Source organism: Serinus canaria, chromosome 7 (genome assembly GCF_022539315.1).
Source record: "Serinus canaria isolate serCan28SL12 chromosome 7, serCan2020, whole genome shotgun sequence".
In the NCBI taxonomy this organism is placed as follows: domain Eukaryota; kingdom Metazoa; phylum Chordata; class Aves; order Passeriformes; family Fringillidae; genus Serinus; species Serinus canaria.
Window position 1 is genome coordinate 20,721,494 of NC_066321.1, and position 20,102 is coordinate 20,741,595.

Sequence of the window (20,102 nt, forward strand, 5' to 3'; positions counted from 1 at the left end):
AAAACAGGCATTTTTGCAGTCTCCTCCTGTTCTTTCTAAATCAGAGCTTCCACACATCAATATAGGGGGGCTGACTCTACTGCAGGGGCTCTTTAACTCCCAGCCACTTCAGCAAGAATGCCCAGAGCAACCGAACGCAGACACTTTGAAAAGGTGACATCTCTTAATGGTTCACCCTTTCAAACTCTTCACATGCACTTAAACGATAAGCCAGGTCACTTTCACCATGTATTATTATACTCTGTGCAGTGCTGAAAATCTTCTGAGTGAAGTGGAAGTGGACTGGTAATAAAAGATAGTCCCATTTGTCCTGTGAGTGAGGAGGGTAAGAAAGTTGCTGGAATACTGAGCACAGTGACTGTTTCACGTGTCCACTAATGAATGTGCTTCCATCTGCCAACCTGAAAGAGCAGAGAAGCCTTTCCTTTGCAATAAAAACCTTGTGAAGTGTTGCCTTGTGCATTTGTACTGACTCAGAACTCTGAAGAAGATGGCAAATATTAGATGGTTTTAAAGAATAAGGTATTTTATTATGGAAATTCCTCTTCATAACAACGTGTGCAGAAAATGACTGACAATCACTAAAAACACAAAAAGGTTCATGAAAACAAAAGGATGACTATTTACACTAACTTACCACAAGCAACGAAATACCTGAAACAGTTGAAGCAGTAAATATTCCTTTCATGTCTTGAGAGATTATTGAACAATAACTTGACATTGTACTGACACATACCAACAGGGGTTCAAGATGTTTAGATGGCCCTGACCAAGCTGTACACTGCAGGAGGCCAAAAAATGTTGGCTATACACTTATGTGAACTATGTCTCTCTGTTGTTTTGACTCATGAAATTGATCTCTTACAGGGAACTTTAGGAAAAGTGTTTCAGTATGAAAAAAAGAAAACCCTCTACAAGACAATGCTTTGATATCTAAAGCAGTGATCTTATCCAGAACTATCTCAAATGCTTTCTCTGCTCCCCATCGCAGTTGCATCTAAACAGAAATCAAGGATGAAAACAAGAGTATCACATACTGCTTTTAAATATTTTAAAATCCTTAAATTAGGTTTGTGAATTACTGCATGTATACAAGAGGTATTTGCCAATAAGCATACTTAGACAGTAAAAAAATACCTTAACGTTTATAGCTAATTTACAAATATTCTAACACAATAGAATTGAACCATACATAAAGCTGCTGGCTTTATGCAGGAAATGCTAGTTCCAGAGGCTGGAAAATGAACAGCAGTATGTAACTGAGCCCTTGTTAAAGGTATTCATCAAAACCCAGAGAAATTCTTGTTTGCACCTGTCCCCTATACTATCTATTTTTTTTCCTCTCTCTGCTTCTGCTTCTACTGCGTCTGCTTCTTTCTCTGTGTTCCACTTTACTGCACTTGTCCCCATATCCTTCTCTACATTTTCCCCTCTCTCTGTGTACATCTGTGCTGGGGCTTCTGGTGTCCTTTTTCCTGTGCCGCTCTCCACCAGGGCTTTGACTTGGACTTCTTCTTATGTGCCTTTGCCTGGAACTGCTGTGATTTGAGCACGGGCTTCTCCTGCTCCCTTCATTCATGTTTTGGCTTCTACTATCCTTCTCCTTTCTTTCAGTGTCTCTCGTGTTCGTGCTATGGTATCTGCTTGTGGACTTTCTTTCCCCCTCACAGGAGTTCCATTTGTTGTTCTCTGCAGAACTATCTCGCTTTAAAAGCTTGTACTTCTCCCTGTCTTTGTCCTTGTTACCGTGACTACTGGAGGGATCTTCATAAAGTTTTTCCTTCCTCGTTTTTGCCTTTCCTTCTGAATCACTGCTGCTGCTGCTAGCCTCTGAAAACTTGTCTTTTTTTCTTTTCTTAGACTCCATCTTCTTTTGTGCTGCTTTATCTCTGCTGTCAGTCTCGCTGTCACTGCTGCTTACTGAAGTCTCACTGGAGGATGAGGAAGAGGATCTCATCTTATGTTTCTTGTGTTTACTTTTGCTTTTTTTCTTTTGCTGCTTTTTCTTCTTTCTGTCTTTCTTTTTCTTTTTCTTCTCTAGACGATCCAACTTCCTTTTGTTTTCAAAATAAAAGAGTGGCACAATCAGACATGTTAAGATATAGTAGACTACAAAGTCATTGTCTTTTAAAGTTCACTACTTCTGATGACCTACACAGTAAATACATTCATTTTTATAAAAACACATTGAATTATTTTCTTTTTTCAGCAGTTTCATTTTAAAACTTCTAACCTGCATACCATAGTATGTAAACCACAGCAGCTCCCTCAAAACAGGAATAATATTATTTTTTAATTCTTTGATTTTCAAAAAGATAAGTAAGAGATGACAATTTAGGCCTTGTAACTAGGAATAAATACATTCAGTAGTGCTTTTTTACTCCTTGCCAGGCTGCTCTGGAAACTTAGAAAATCATTGCTGCTTTTATTTATGCATTTTAGAAAGGTGTTTTGAAAATGAAAAAATGCAATTAGTATTCACTTTCTATTAATGATGAAAACTGAGACTAAAACATATGTCTTTAGAGTTCTTTAGACAAATAATACAGATATTTCCAGTAACCTCTTTTTTTCATGACTAGAAACTTACATTTTCTATCTGTATACAATATTCCATCATGCACATGCATACTATTCGACTACTTTCATGTAGTTTTTATTTTGCTTTCTGTATTTATGCTCAGAAAATCAGTGAGTGAATAGTGAATAGTGAAACTGCTTCCAGTGTATGAAAAGAAATCCCTTCAGACTAATAAAGCCTAAAGGACCCAAATATTTACTAAACTTCAACTTCTAAAATATAAAGGATTATAAAAATTTCAATGTGTTGGGCCAGCAGAAGTTCAAACAAAAATAACATTTTAAATTACTCTACATACACACTCCTTACTTATACGGAACATAAAACATGTTGACTGTTTTCAGAGAATTATTACATATGTGAATACCATATGTACCTACCTACTACCTGCTTAGCCATTCACCTTTCCCCCCTCCCCTTCCACTCCCCACACACGTGACATCTTTTATCCTAAAAGCTTGTTTTAGCTGCATGCCTCTATGGGATCTACCTGCCAGTGGTTAGTATTTTTGATTTTAAACCTTTTGAGATGATGTCAGGATAACGTTGCAAATGAAGAGAGAAAAAACCCATTAGTCACCTGGCACACAACATTATTTGGATAAAAACAAAGCATGGGAACCTCATTAACTGAGACCCACAGGGAACAGTAAGCTGCAAGCCCTGACACAAGCACAGGGTTCAGCTGGGCCAGCCTTGGCATTGGAGTACAGGGTCAGGTTCAGTTCAGCAACAGGGAGAAGATAAACTTTGTCAAGTTGTAAACCAGTGAACAAGAGCACAGAATTTTTTATCACAAGAGAAGATACTGCAAACAACAGAGTGCAGAATAGTATTTTAAATTAGCAGCACAGCATCTCTAGTGAGCCAATTAGTTTTTCAGTATCCCAGTTAAATTGGAAATGAGCCCCAGTCAAAGGCATCAAAATTAGATTAAAATAAAATAAGTTAAAACAATAAAATAAAACAAGTTTAAACAATCATGCTACATAATGCCATTTGTGGTCAAGTGTATGTTAAACTAAGCTGATTTTCTTCTGTACTGATGGCGCTAAAAGGCACCAAAGATTTACAGTGGCAATCATGGATGTAAATAAGAACTACTGGTGATACATATCCCCTCCATTAAGTACCAGACCTACCTTAGAAGTTTTTGTTTTTGTTTGGTTGATAGTGATTTTAAAAATTCAACTTCTGGATCATCATCTCCTTCACTTGTAACAAACTCCTAGAAAAATGCAGTAAGACATTAGGTTCTTATAGATAAAAAGAATATATTCATTCTGATTTCTGTTTTAAAAGTGGTGCCCTTATGTACCTTATTATTGCACAGACACAAATATATTTGTATTACTAAGTCAGCCAAAGACACTGGTTAGAACAGAATACCCACTACCAAGTGAAAAACCCCGACATTCTCTCTCAGAGCTGAGTAGGTGTTATAATGTGGGGGCTATACAACAGGAGTTATTACTAACACATGAAAAAAAAATCACTGCTAGGGAAAGAAACATTTCTCAAACAGTTAATAAAAATGAGCCGATTTTGAAGCCCACGATTCCCCAGGATAAGTCACTCCATTGTTATCATGCTTGGATGAATAGGCAAGACACTAGTCCTGCTCAAACTCAGAGTAATTTAAGCAAATTACTTTTCTGTCTCGGTTTAGTCATTAGGAAAATGGGTAACACATCTACTTCACTGTTGTGTTATTAGTCTTTAAATGTGCACAAAGTCTTCTAGCAATGCAAAATACTGTAATCATATAATCTACATACAGTAACACAATCAGCAAAGCAAAACTACTTTGAAGACCCTGAATTCCTCAAATTATGTGCATCTGGTACACCACAGTTCTCCACAGCGATGTTTTTAATTTTAGCCGTACTCAGAAGACGAAAGAAGAAATAAAGATTAAAAAGCTCTTACAAAGAAACCCCAGCACACCTAACATAAAGCAAACATACTGATATCAATACGATTCACTTAACAGTGCCCATATGCTACTTTTTTGGGGGTACATAGCTTTTTTTAAAGGCAAAGGTACATCTGTCTGTGGAGACACAATGAACTGCTGATTTACTGAAGATTTCAAGACCAGCTTGTGGTCATCCCCTCTTTACTACCGGTTTGACTATACTGCCATAACAACAAAGGTTACTTCAAGGAGTGTATATTAATCTTTCATTTTACACTTTTATTCAGGCACCTCAATTAGTAATATACTTTGAGCAGTCTAAGTACATTTTCACTCCCAGAAAAAATAACTGGAAGAATAGTGAATTAAGTAAAACAAACCCTTCAGATATAGCACTCCTGGCAGTAATTATTTGTGCATACTGCCTCAAACTTCATCCAAAGGGTAGCACTGTATTACAAGCATGCAGCAGAAGCCCTAACCACCCCATTACGAAAAATTAAATTTCTAGTCTCTCAGAAGAGGGATTTAATTTATTATATGTGGTTTAAAAAGAAGTAATTTATGATTCACCATTCTGTACAAAACAAAGCTGGAAAACTAAGTTTTCTGACATTTTTCTACTGATATAGCTCTTCAGCTTTCCTATGGATATGCATATTTGAAAACATTAAGTAACAATTCACAAGCAATCACATTTAGATTTACAGACATTTTCAGCTTACTGGTAAAAAGATATTACCTGTGATGGATCATTTGCGGTCAAGTTTCTCCCCAGTACATTTTGTTTCAGTGCAAACCCACTGTTTCTCATCTCCGCTATTAGCTCCGAGGGGTGCATTGATGGCCCTGTTCACAAAAATCACAGTTTGAATGTATCATTTATATCTCTCTACCTTTTTTGGACTCCACAGTAGGAATTCAGTTGAAGCTTTGTTAAGTAAAATCACAGCTAAATCAACTCAATAATCTTCTGCTGAGCAAATAATCAGATATGATTTTCTAAAACAGCAGTCTGAAGATTCAGAATGGAAAATAATTGCATTTTTCTTTAAGTACAAGGGGATTCTCTTATGTAACTTTGTCATGTTGAAAACAATATATTAGATAAGTCTAGTAATATATTTTTATTATAGTAAAAAAGCACAGGAGATCTAAATAAAGCATATTAAATAAGACTCAGGTACCTCCTCTCTTTAAAACAACGAGATAACGCGCCTCTAATATGTCACTACTAACTCATTTTTCACAATGACACAAATTTTTGAGCTTCAATGTAAAAATAAACATTAGAAAAATATATATGGAATATGAAAACACATGAAAAGTATCTATGTCCTTACTTATTCTAGGGATTTCCAAACATATGTAGCCTCTAGACTGTTATCTCCTTAGAGATTTCTGGTTTTATTAACTTAAAAAACATGCTGTATTTTTCATTAGAGTAGGTGTTGGCATTAGGCACATGATTTTGTTCTTTGCAAGAATCTAACAAGGAGTAAAATATGTATTATGGATCATTCAGACTTGACTGCATAATTTACAAACCTTGTAACTCACTCTTATGCTTTAATTGAATCCCTGTGATCATCATAATGTTGTGTACTTGTCTGATTAGGTACTTTTTCTTCACCCTAAATATTCACTCTCTTGTGAGGTCACTTTCAGTAAATTTCCTTCCCAGTTCCTTCAGTAACCTTACTGTCAATGAACTGTGTAAGGTAAATCTAAATTAAAAGGAATGTAACAAAGGGCATGGAGCACATGTTCACTATTGCTTCAGTAAACTACTGTAAATGATAAGATTAATTAGCCTTATGAAATGTACTGATTCTGCTCTGTGGTTAAAGACTTTCTTAGTTTCAAGACTGACAACACTCAGAGATTTTAACTCAGAAAAGTAAGGAAAAATAAAGTGAGATTTTTGCTATAGAAAATATATGCCAAGTTATATAGCACTTTCTCCAAAGAAGTAACCTTTTTCTTAGTTTTCCTATATTGTATATTACATTACAGAAACAAACAGGTCTACATGTAAAGCAGGCAGGAATAAAACAGAACTTTGGAAATGGTTTAAGGAGCCCCTGCATTAATTTCCAGGCAAAAGAATTTTCAAATGAGATACCTTTTAGTCTTCCCTGAGTTTGCATTTTTCTTAAGTAGGGGGTTATTTCCCATCCTCTCTGTACTCTATCCGAAGTGCTTTTTCTTTTTATGTGTTACAGTGTAACTGCAAGCTCACAATTAATGAATGTCTTTAGGCCCCAGTGTCTACAATTTGGTATGTTTCAAATTTCACACCTCGGTTGCCTGGTAACCCAAAGTGGTAAATCTTTTCAGCCTGCCTTTGGCTTATGACCACAACTGTGTCTTCACCATTCAAGACTGTCAGAGAAAGCAGTACTAGGTATACCTGGCAGCCCTATGCTCCAGCTGAGTCATTAACAGTAAAACAGATGGTAAGACTGAGCTGAGAGGCTCTCAGTTGGCTAAAATCTTTGGCTATGATGATAGCTTATTATTTTTGAACAGCATCCATCAACTTGCAGACTCACTCCTACATCAGGCACAAAAATCCTTTACGTGTTACGAAAATCAAACTCCTCATATAGGCATTCCTCACACACTTGTGAGACAGCCTGAGAAGCTAACTCTGTGACCTCGTGCAGGTGAAAACATCTGGAGATATTATACCATGAGCTAGCAGAACTTTTGATACAGGAATCCTATAAAAATAGCTGATTGCTACGACTTCTGACAACTAGTCCCTCAGCATTCTTTCATCAGTAAACTAAAAATAAGTTCAAAGTTACACTGTTTCATCATCTGTTTCTTATTCTTCCTGAAACAAGTCAAATACAGTACCTTGCTATTTTTGAATATGACTGTTAAGGTTATTTTCTGAAATTTGCATTTTGATAGGGAAAAAAAAAAAAGATCTTCAAAACTTTCCCAGATGCCACTCGGCTAAAACTAAACCATTTATCTGCTTTAGAACTAATTCGTAGTCTTGGAAAAACTTTTTGTCATATAGTGTAATTAACTACTTGTGAATGTGACATTTATTTTTATGCATTAAGACAACTGACAACTTCTTATATTTTCTGTAGTTACAAGTACTTAACATTATACAAGGGCTTACACAAAAAGTCTCCATCCTTAAATAGTTACAGATTTTTAAAGGGTTTTTTTTTTTGGCTATTGCAATTCTCAAGAAATAGTGTTGTCATGCAAAGAGGTTACAGTTTCTTCCTGCTTCTTACTTTCCACAGAAATTCTTGCTGCACTAATTCTCTCTGTTATCTTCTGTTCAAGATACTATTTAAGGATACAATTCAGATAGCTCAGCTGACTCAAAGAGTTGGGTACAAAATCTAGAAACTCAAAACATGCAATAGGTGTGAAGATCTGAGTCTTCACAAAACACTACCCAAAAACTTGACAGCTTTTGGTGCATCTTTATAATACCTATAAAATTACATTAAAGAAGAGATGTAACTAGTTTTTTTTCTCAGGTATATATGAGCATCGATTACACTGGATTGCAGAAGAATAGGGTTTCCATAACATATTGTAAATTTGTTTTTTTGGAACAAGGAGCACTCCCAATTTCTCATCACACAACTGACGTGAATTAACATAATCAGTTCTGCTTCTATGAAGCCATCAGGAAGGGAATACAGTTCTGGATTTCAATTACTTAAGTGCCTGCCTTACAGCAAGCTCTCCCACCCCACATTACTGCCCCACACCTGTCCCAGAAACCAGAGAAACCTACAGCTGCAATAAATTCTCTGGTCTGCCTGTACTTGTCTTGATGCTACAAATGCAGAGTGCACATAAGACTCTTGTTTTCAGAATGTTTTCCCTGGGAAGCAGGGGCACCCTTAGGAGAGCAATGCCAGCTGTAACACACCATCTAGCAGGCCTCCATTACAGCACACAAAGCACATTTTTTCTAATTATTCACTATGAGGGAGCAGTATGCTAAAACACTTTGTCATGACTCCTGTGATTAAATACCACATTTTTTGCAATAGCTTCAGGGGCAGTGAGGACAGACCATCAAGTTTTGTTTGCCAGTATCACCAAAAATAGCAGTTCTACTTCCACCTACCCATGATGCATAGTCTTGACAGTATTTGCCCAATTTACTGATAAAAGCTTTCACTACTGTCACCAGTGCAGATAAGCAAACTGAATTATTCTTTACAATCAATCAGGTTTTAAATGGATTTTTATTGTGGAATATAAATGGAAAGCAAAGACATAAGAAACAATTACACTGTAAACGTGCCATCTTTGGCAGGGGAAATGACAGTAAGCAGTTTTAGTTACATTGTGGCTGCAGTTACAGAACTATTTGATATTTAACAATGTATGTATATTTTGGTTTGTATTCTATGTATTGTTACAAAATTAAATAGAGTACACTATATAAAAGTTACTGGAAAATGGTAGAAAATACTGGGAAAAGTAGGCTCTTCATGGTGTCATTTTAATTCCAAGGATTTACCTTTATTTTAACTACTTCATTTTGCATATTATCAGTATTTAGAATATGGCTGTTAGAACAAGATTTTCTCCTTTTCTGAAAATGTGTTCTGGCATGGGATGTCTTTTAGGTTACAAATGTGATAATTTTAATCTAAAAACATCACCATCAGCACACCATCACACTTCTGACTTGGTAAGAGAGGTAATTTACATGAAAATGTGAACATAGCAAACTTGTGTATCTGCTGTTAATTTGCCAGTTTATGTCACAGTCAGCAAACTCCATGCTATCACGCTTAAAACTTAATTCATGAATCAAGGACAAGATACTCTCAAGGCTTCTCTTTTCTGACTACACATTTTTTGTTAGCAAAGTAGGCCTAAAGCATGTTGTCACCATCCTTTCTCCAAGGCAGCTTGGACCATGTGAGGCCATACCTCCTCCAAACTGAAATTTATTTATGGTTTTCTACACAACAGTGGTACTAAAGCCATGCTTTGCTGTGGAAAAGTAGATACATAAACACCTGCAGAGTACAAAACCACCTCTTTAGAATTAACTAGGCTTTTGAAAATATTCTGATGGCGAGTTTCAGTCTTGCACACAACCACATGAAGGATAAATATACTCTGAATGCAGAATGCTACCTTTTTTGGGTAGTAGCAAAGACATAACATATGATGCAATGCTTTTTAGGTCTTGCTTTAAAAGACAAATTAACTTTAAAATTAGAATAGACAGTTGTGTCAATACATCCATATACTTTCTTGTTCTGTCCACCGAGTTTTCTATGGCTTTTGTTAATATGGAAATTGAGCAAAAATGTAAAAAAATTACAGACTGAGCTTAATCACACTCCATAGTCTGTGAACTTTTACTGAGGTTGTGATAGAGATGAGACTAGGCACTTATTTTATCTACAGGACAAAGAACTATAATCAAAATTATGTGATCATGACACACAGTAAGTTCATGCTGCCTCCACTAATTCAGAATCAATCATCTTTTACTGATAATTTTTTCATCTATTTCAGAGATGAGTGCATTCAGACCATATTTACACTTCAAAGCAACTGCTGCAGTTGGCATTGAGAGAAATCAATGACTAAAACCTCTGGCTTTTAATTAGCTCTTCTTCAGAGGGTCTGCAGTTTAACTGTATTTAACACTTTAGCACAGAATTTCCGTGTAATTTGCCATGCTTTTGTGAGATGGTATTTCAGAGAAACCTGAGTTTCCTTTTTATTTTTTTGGAGTAGTAAAAGGCATTTAATATTATCAAACTGCTATTGGAATCCATATTTATCACTTAAATGCTAAGCACAAGATTTCTAATAGAATCTGTATCTTATGCATTCACAACAAATACCAATGCTTTTGAAACATAAATGGAGGATTATTCTAAAATGTGACAGTTCTTAAACTATGTGAAGATTTAGTTAAGATTCCTACTGTTCACAATCAAAGGTCTCAGCTGCAGATCATAAAGGAAGGTTTCACACACTGTACCTTTCTACAGATGACCATTTATACAAATATTCACAGTTAATATATTCAAATACCTTTTCTTGGTTATGGCAAATTCAAAAGAATATTTTTAAAAAAATCCTGCATTCCCCATACAATGCAGACTTTTCTCAGTTGGGAGAAAAGGTACCATATTTGTCACTGGGAAACTGCAGTGAGACGCAGACAATGTAACATAAACATAGATTTCATTTTTGCTGTCTCCCCATGACTGGTAATCTCAATGATTACTCTGGAAAGGTATTTCACCTAAAAGCTTAAGATCAGTGGAACACACTAGGTCACAGACAGATGGAAACAACACCCACAGTTAGTTTAGGGGCACTCAGGAGATGAAAAGAGAGGGTGCAAACCCCAGAACTGGGTAATGAGCCTTTAGAAGGCTGCACCTGCACAGCTATACCTGAAGTGGCTTTATCTTGGTAGACCATAAGACACTAGATACACATACACACTGCTCCATTCGAATTTTACCTTCATTTGCCTGAATTTTCCAGAGCGTGCTAAGCACTTTACAGCACTTTTTCCTTAGTAATTCCATGGCATGGCTCACGTATAGAGCCAGTCAGCTGTAAAAAATGCAAAGTAGTCCACAGCAGAGGAGGATGCCCCACACTCTCCAGGCTTAGCTTACATAGGCCAAGAGTGCAAGAACATCTTTTAACCTTACCATCCCACTTCTAACTATGCTGTTCATACAATTTGAGACATTAGCCTCACTTCCTAAGATAGTATACCTTTCTTCATAAGAAAGGAACAGACACTGGGGTCTTTGTTCTAAAAACCATACAATAAAAGTTGTAAGCATTCAAGCTTTCACAGCTTTTCAGTAACTCCTCCCCCCATCTGCCCAAACCATCACTGAACAGGATAGATTGTTTGCAGGAAAGAAGGGAAAGGAAAAAAATATTCAGTTTGTCTTAACTTCACCTGACCAAGAAAGTTGCAGGCAATTTTGAAGTGAAATAACAGTATTATTTCAAAACACTTTGCACAGGACACCTAATGATCTCTGTTCCAATCAAGCTAATAGCTTTTCAGGATTCACAAACCTCACAAACCCCAACAGATGCTCCTGGTTAATGAAAAGAAAGGACTGTAAAAACAGGCAAACTTTGAGATGCTAGTGAGCTGGTTTTTTTACTGGTATGCATTCTACATTTTCTACGTGCATATGTACACAGTGGCACGTAAACTCAGAAGCACAACTGATATTTTCATCTGGAGGGAACTTTGAAAGTTAGGATTTTATCAGTAAAACACTCTGTAAATCAGTTTAGCCCAAAGAAGAATTTTGATTGCCTAATTTACCTTTGTAAAGGAGAAGCAAATCTTCTAAGTTGGTCTCTGTAAGCCTCACAGCTGGAACATTCAAACAGTACTTTGCAGTTTTCAGTGATCAAAGTTACTTTATATCTAAAACTAAGAATTTCATAATAGAAATAATGCAACACCAGGGGGTGCAGTTATCATGCAATAATTACACTCCTGGGAGATTACAGACAAGGCTGTACCCCAGGGGTGTGATTATCCCATGATAACCACATCCACTGAAATTGCCTTATTGAAAAAATAATCTCTAGTCACTGGTGAGATATTATTCAATAGGTGCTTTTTAATGGTAAGGTTATTATTTTTCTTGTATGAATTACCAGCTAGATTAGTAAAATGGTCCCAGAAGCAAAATAACCAAGCCACCATGCCCAAGTTAAGGTACTGATTGTACCTATTTTTGTTTGTTGAAGCACTGCAATCTATGTCAGATCTTGAAAGACAGCAGAAGACAGTACCACAGACACCCTGAGCCCTGCAGCGGTTTCACTGGAGGAAAATGAAGGCTGTGACTGGTCTTTGCACACAAAATATTCAACACCAAATCCAACACAGCAATTGCCAACCAGTTCTATGTGTCAAGAGGAACATTACAATGTAGTCTGCACATCACAAGAAAAGACAGCTATTCTTCTGCTGAAATGACAGAATCACAGCTTATAAGATTTATGGGAGAGAAAAAGCCTATATTGGACATGACTAGGGGGGGGGGGAATCTCAGTTAATTATTTTTCTTTTTCCCTATGGAGAAACAGAGAAGGAATTTTAGCCAAGTCAACTGAATCAGACATGAGTTTCAGTTTCATTTACTTGCAGTCAAATGTTTCCCCTGATGCTGAAAAAAATAATGAGTACACACAAGACATTTTGTTTCACTCTTTCTGAAGCAGGAATAAATTAGAACAAAACAAAAACTGAACTTGTATCAAGGCCTGCTACAAACCTTTGACAGGGAAGCCAGACCATTTTTTAAAACCTCCTACTGCAGAAATTAGTGATGCCAGTATCCTTAGCACACCAGATTCAGAACCACAAAGCCAAACATTCCCACAGCCTGACTGGGCAGAGATTCATCACCAGGCAGGATGCTCAGCAGCACATGGACCAGAGCCTTCCAGCACTGTGCTGATGCATGGCGTGCTCCAGCAAGGGAGAGTATTTGCAAAGTTGGAAGAATTCTAACCTAAATTTAGTTAGGGCAACTACCACGCACTGCCAAAAAAAAATTATTCCACTCAATTTGCATGAAAAGAATGTAAGATTGACTTCTATTAGGATGAAAAGATTATAAATCAGAAGAAATAAAGCACTACCAAGTAAGTAACTTCAAAGCAATAGAGCTGTTTCCAAAGAACATTAAAAAAATCCAAAGATTTGCTCTTTAAAAAATGTTTAGTTATTTAGAACTTAAATTTGGTCCTTTCAATACAATTAATTTCATAAACTAATTGGAATTCTTGTACATTGACTACTGTACTAAAATTTTCCTCGTTATACCAGTATTTCTTAGCTGTACCCTTTCATTTATGGGGCAATATTAATATTTCAATTTCCTGAAACACCAGCTTGAAAGAAGTTTACCTCTACTTCTTAAATATGACAATACTTCCTAACCTTTTAAAGTACTATATACTCTAATAATTTAGCATTAGCAAACATTTAGCATTTAGCAAACATTTTTCAACTTTTTGAGAGTTCACTGCAAATGTATTTTTACACACTGAGTTATTAAAAAGCCCAGGTAAATAAATTTAGCACACATCCAAGATCTGCTGTATACTAGCAGTAATCACTGCCTATCCTTGGAATCCCTATTCACTGCTCTGTTCAGAGACATGTGTTTTAACCTCTACATTTTAGAAATGAATAAACAGCTTCAGAAAAATTGAACAAACTCTACCTGGCCTTAGAAGCCAAGTGTTTTGCACTTTTTTTTTCCTGTTGGTGACAACCAAAAAAATGAAAACTGTGGACTATTTCCATGGTTTTTTACCAGCTTTCTAATCATGAGAAGACACTTGTGATATGTGGAGGAGGGGGGGCTTGGGAAGCAATTCATGTGCAATTCAACTTGTTTCAAGTGCAAAGGATTTTTCAATCATCAGTTCACAAAACACAGAACAGTTTCATAAAAGGATGATCTCATTGAAAGTCTCTGTCCCTTCCAAAGTAGTTTTTTCTGGAGTTCTAGCCAGCCTAAAGAACAGTGTGGCAATGGACATTTTTGCAGTACTACGAAGCAATAAAAAACAATCAGGAATTTAGTCTAGAAAGCCGCTTAGGAGTGCATGCAATTACTGATAAAGAGAAGCAGGAAGAAACAGAGTTTGAGGAGGAGTATTGCACAGAGCAACAGAAGAAGGTTCTAGGAGGTGGAAACAGAGGCAGCAGAGCCAACTGTGGATCTGCACCACTGTAACAACTGGGCTGAACTCTCAGCAATGCAAAGTAATTGCTCCCATCCCAGTCAACACAGCACTACTGTCAGGGTTTCAACAAAACCAAAAAACCTCATACTTTTTTAAAAAACATGTGGCACACACTTTAGCACATCATGTGGATGAATTATGAGTCTTAAGAGAAGCGGTGAATTCAAGAGTTTGTGGTGTCACTTAACTGTAGTGCTTCATTTACACACATTTCCAGAAGTCATCAAAGGAGTGTAACTTAACTTGTTATTAAATCAGACGAAGTTTTAGAAAAGTTGATGAAAGGTTTGTATTCCTGAGGCTAGAAAAAGCAGACAACCTTTTATTTCATGTTGTAATTAATATTACCACTTTCTCTAAGCCTTGTATTTGCTATTAAATCAAGAACTTTAAACTTTACCTACAGTGTTCTTACATAGTTTCCCTGCAAGAAAGAGAAAGGAGCAGTATCATTACAGCTGACTATTCAAATTCAAGTACAGTGTCTTACAAATTATATATACAAATCCTGATCTGTCGCCCACCCCTACTCCCTAAAAATCCTTGAGTCTAAGCTCAGCATAGCACACTGTCTTCTAAGTTCCAAAGTTGAAAATGAGAGGGCACTGGTGCAGTCTGAGAACATCTAAGTACTTTTACACCATTTTCCTTCATGCAAAATTCATTACATATGCTAAATGCTCTCTTTAGGCTTAGAAAGATGGTTTGAAAAGCCATCTGGGGGACATCTCTTCAAGTGGGAAACACCCACAGCAGTCAAACGTTGCCTACACCTATATAGATAGTTCAGTAAGGTTTGAAACAAGCAGTTATTCTTCTACTGACACTGCAGAGTGTCTGTATTACACTGTAACAAATAATAAGGAATGTATATTCAGATTTGTGCAAACATGAACAAATAATTTCTGCTTTTTCAACCAAACACCCCTAAAATTGACCCACTTCATTTGAACTGAGGTGTGGACAGTGAGTTCTGTAGCACAAAAGCATCTCTGACATGCAAGAGCTACACAATATAATTCTACCACCAACAAATGCTCTAAGCACAAATTTTTTCTAAGATAAGAATCATGCAAGAAAGTGATTTAACTTGATAACCAACTGAACAGAAAGGCTGAGCAAGTCAACTACAGGATGAGCAATACAATGGCATAATCATCAGACAATGCCTAAAAAGACAGGAGAGTAAGAGGCACCATTTCCTTTAACTCAACTCTTCTAGGACTCATCCCAAAGAAACTATGGATCTATGTGACCTAATTCTGAAAAGACAAGATTGTTGTCAGCCTAAATATATAACAAAACTAGGAGCTGCTACAAAAAATAGATAATCTGAAGGAAGACAGAAGAAAAGCAGAAACCATAGAGGGTGTGCAACTCGATGCAATGGTATCCCTGCAAAATCCAAGACACAATTCTGACTTTAAAGCACAGTACAGCAAGGCTGAAGACTCATCATGCTACCTGATGTTTCTTTAACATGCCCCAATTTTAAGAAACTTGTTTTACAACTTGGGTCAACTCACAGAAAAAACGTACTCTAGGCAAAAAAAAAAAAATCAATTTGAATGTTTATAACCACTTATTCAAACATAATCCAGCACTAACTGCTTTGTGACTTCAATTGACAGGAGAGCTAATAGAAGAAAAAAAAATTGTACCTTGAGAAGCAAAAATAAGTCAGATGAAGGGAAACCAGACATTTGGAAATCTAGTTTTCAATTGCTTATCCAGTTACACAGTAACATATTTTAAAAAAAGCCCACAAACCTCTCCTTTTTTACCAAGAGATTAACAAAGATATAATGATATATTCCATCTTATCTAAGCAGTTTCCTTAAATCTGAACTGGGACAGTCTTTGACAATCCATTCACTTTTTTGATGACACAAATTTTGTATTCTGATCTACAGTCTAATTGCAGCTTCTCAGTTTTAGGCCCAGATAGGATCAAAGCAATACAGAATCTTTTTTAAATGGGTTATTAATTAGAAGATTAGGTCCCTGCAATATGAAATAACTAACTCAAACTTGTGGATCCTTCAATTGGAATTCACTGTTTTCCAGATTTCATCAACTCTCTGAAATATGATAAACTGAAACCTTCTAAAAAGAAACATAATAAGCTCCCCCCAACAATGTCTAAGCAGAACTTTAAGAACCATTCACTGCCTACCTGAGCCATCACTGGAGACTGAACTTGCATTGATTCCAGAGAGGCCAAATAAGGGACATTCTCGATCAGTGTTTATATGACCCCACTTGTGGCATTTAATGCATCTCACATTCCGCACCTAAAGGCAACAAAACCAATTGACACCATTTAGTCACCAAGGGGCGTAAGAGAAGCCTTTAAACCAACTGAAAAAGAGATGATAAAATTAAGAGAGTCCATGTGAAAGTTCTGCAGTCAGACAATGTTTGAAATACACCCCATACACCCAGAGAGTGAAATGTATGTAACTTGCCTGGATACCAAAGGGCTGATCTCTGATATTCATATCATCCTTAGCATATCTGTGAGCAAACACAAGAGAACACAAATACTCCATTCACCACTATTTTTTAAAAGACATCAGATACAAAACTACCTTTTGTTGACAAGTATGCACCCATTTCAGAGGTATCATTCCTGTAAACACTGTTCTAATGTGTTTTCAAATATGGATGTCAAAATCACACGAAAATAAAGCAAAGCAAGGAAATAGTTCCAGTTTAATGGGTTTTCCTAATTAAGTGTCAGGACGTGACAAGATCACACAAGTGACCTGCTCAAAAATAAAACAGGGGAAAAAGGGGACAAAAAGAAAAGTATATGGAAAAAATCCAGATATCTTACTTTTCTCGAGGAGCGACTTTTTGCCATTCAAATTTGTATTCAGTCTCTCCTTCTTGCTATAAAACAGAAAATATCGTAAGTTTGAAATTTTTCAGAGGTTTACATTTTAAGCAAGCAAGAAGAAAACATAAAGAAATAATGTAATGAAATACCTCTTTTGTTTCCTCTTTGAATTTTCAGAAAGCATGCAAAGAAAACAAATGATGCATTAATTTTATATGTAAACTCCAGATGGTGTTCCCCCCAAGCAAAAGAAAAAACATTTTATGGTTTATACTAATCAATAGCGCAAATAGTCAGGAAGTAGCTTTATATAAATAGAGTGCACTCACAAATAACCAGCCTCTAGTATATAGCTTTACATTCCTGTAAATCCAGAATCACTTTCTAAATTTATGCTGATTTGTTACACAAATAAAAACTTCACTTTTTGCAAGAGTAGCAACAATACTTACTTTTAAGATATTAAAAAGAAAGTTTAGCAATAATTGCTACTTTGAAATTGCATTTCCTCTAAGCTTAAGAGGTTACTAATAGAGCTTCTAAAGTTAAATCATTGCAAAACTTGGTCTACAAGAATGAGTCCATCCAAGCATTTCCAAGTGATTTCATGCAAATGGGAAAGATGCAGTTTAAAGGGAACATGTTTTCTCTTAGAGGAAATACATTTTCTTAGTTCTTTACTTACATTCAGATCTTGCTAAAATTAAGTGACTGATACGAGTGTCCACCAGGTGTTCAGAAACTTCCATTTACAACACTACTAAACAGCCACAGACTCACCAGACACAGGTCAGGCAGCACTTCTGACTACTGAATTTCAGCATTTATTATTTTTGTAACTTCTGATAAGTAATTTCTTGTTCTGGTATTTCCCATGTTTGACAAGCATCAAGCTAAATTATGGGTGTAACTTAAACAAAAGCAACCTGCTATTTCTGTAAAAGAGAGCAGGCCAAAATACAGCTTTGTGTTGTCTGAGTCATTGCCCTGGTAAGGCCTAGTCCTCCTCATCCAATGCCTTTATAATTGGCTAAAGAAGCATCCTTGGTTGAGGACAGAATTTATGCTGTTGCCTGGAAAGATATTTATCTGGTCTTCCCTTCACATTGAGCTGTTGCTTAAAAAACCCCCAACCATTCTTTTTGAAAGAAATTAAAGCTTTGCGAGATCAAAATTATTACATATTGTATTAGATATATATATATATCTACCCATATTTATCTATCTATATATATCTATGCACATTCTCACAGAAATAATTTTAAAAAATCACACCTCCTATCATTATCTCACCACAAATGTGTTATTTTAAAATGAAATACATTGTGTTTGTCTCTTCAGAAGGTTTTTAGCTATGCAGTACTATCTGCCCACAATCAGGAAATTGCAATACCTTTCTTTGCTCCAGGTGGTGCCTCATACATGAAATTAAGACCATTCTTCACACGCTCATCACCCATAAGCAACCTAAATAAAAAGGGCAGTTTGGGGTGTTAAAACACAAAACAGTCACATTGGTAACACTCACAAAAACACCCAAAAAACCAGTATGAAATTGTTGTGATAACTTGCATTTTTTCATTTGTTAATGTGAGTAATAAAATCTGAGTATCAAAAAACCTGAGAGACCAGTCAAGGACTTTGCATGATCCATTGTGTACAAAAATGACACATTTCAATCTCAGCTGAAAAGCAGTATGTCCAGAGTTATGAAAAACAGACTTCTCTGTGATACAGGTGTATAATTATACAAGGTTACTGTTCTGTGAAACGTAGCACATTTTGAAATTATTCAGAAGACAGGCACAAACCACTAAAGAACTTCTTGTGACTTCTTAATCAGACATCACTTAATGGATCACTGCCCTCTCCCACTACTACAGTCAATGGAGACAGTTCTTCAAATTGCTCACAGCAGTATCACCTTCACTACCATGAAAACAAGACAGGAGGAAGAAGGGAGCAATTTTAAGCCAATTCTCACCTATTATCATAGGATTCCTGTTCTTTCAGATACTGTTGCATTAATTCTTCTTGTTTCTTCTTATCATATGAGATTTTCTGTTCTGCCATCCATACCTAGTTAAAATAATTAAGCTTCCACTTAAATACAAAAACTATTACAAAATATATTAGTGTATAAAAAACTTTTTTACCCAATTGAAAATGCTTAACAAGGGATGATCACCATTCTAATCACATAAAACGCACTATTTTCATCCAGTATTTTAACAAATGAACTTCCCACAACAGTAATTTTGAGAAACTTCAAGTTCTAACTTGAATGAAGTTAGAAAGTTCTAACTTTCACACACTTACACACTGAAAAGACAGGAGAAAATGTGGTAGCTCAAAGGAAAAAGCAGGCTCAGAAAACACCCAGTGGGTGCCACTCTCTTCCCTGTAGCGACCATTGCTCGGCGAAGTCTCGGCAGACCGCTAGCCCCAGGTACCCAAGGGGGTTTCTGGCAAGGGCCACGGTTCTGGAGAGGGCACCTGCAGCCAGCTCAGGCAGGTATGAAACACTGGGAAAGCAAGGGCACATCGTGGCAGGTGCGGTTTTCCTGGACGGGGCACAGCGCCTATTTGTTCTGAGAATCAGGTGCTGAAAAGCCTGAGCCAGGAAAATGCGACAGTCATACACACGTGGGAACAAGAAAACCCGAAGCTCCAAGTATTTCTTAACTATTTCCCTGCCTCCTCCTTCCTCTGTGCCCCAGCCCCGGTGCCACCCAGGAAGGCGAGGAGCACTACTCGGGCCGCTGCGGTACCGGCAACGCGTCCCCGCGGGGGCACCCCCGGCCGCCCTCACCTTCTTGATGTTGGACTTGGAGGCGGGGTGAAAATCCTTCTTGCACATGAAGTTGGCGAACGACTTCCCCATGGCGGCGGCGGTGGAGCGGGAGCCGCCGGCCCCGGCACGGACAGGTACAGGAACAGGGACAGCGACAGCGGCGCTCCGGGGCGGCCGCGGC

General features: G+C 36.9%; 1 protein-coding gene across 1 annotated transcript; it reads right to left on the reverse strand.

Annotated features, from left to right (window-relative positions):
* Window positions 1-505: 505 nt before the first annotated feature.
* CIR1 (corepressor interacting with RBPJ, CIR1) lies at window positions 506-20,082 on the reverse strand. The gene is made up of 10 exons (XM_009088006.4): window positions 19,940-20,082; window positions 19,112-19,206; window positions 18,521-18,594; window positions 17,277-17,290; window positions 17,125-17,180; window positions 16,754-16,802; window positions 16,462-16,579; window positions 5,242-5,348; window positions 3,724-3,809; window positions 506-2,054 (listed from the first exon to the last, which is right to left on the reverse strand). The coding sequence occupies exons 1-10, from the start codon at window positions 20,009-20,011 to the stop codon at window positions 1,325-1,327; spliced, it is 1,401 nt and encodes a 466-aa protein (XP_009086254.3). The 5' UTR covers window positions 20,012-20,082; the 3' UTR covers window positions 506-1,324.
* Window positions 20,083-20,102: the final 20 nt, after the last annotated feature.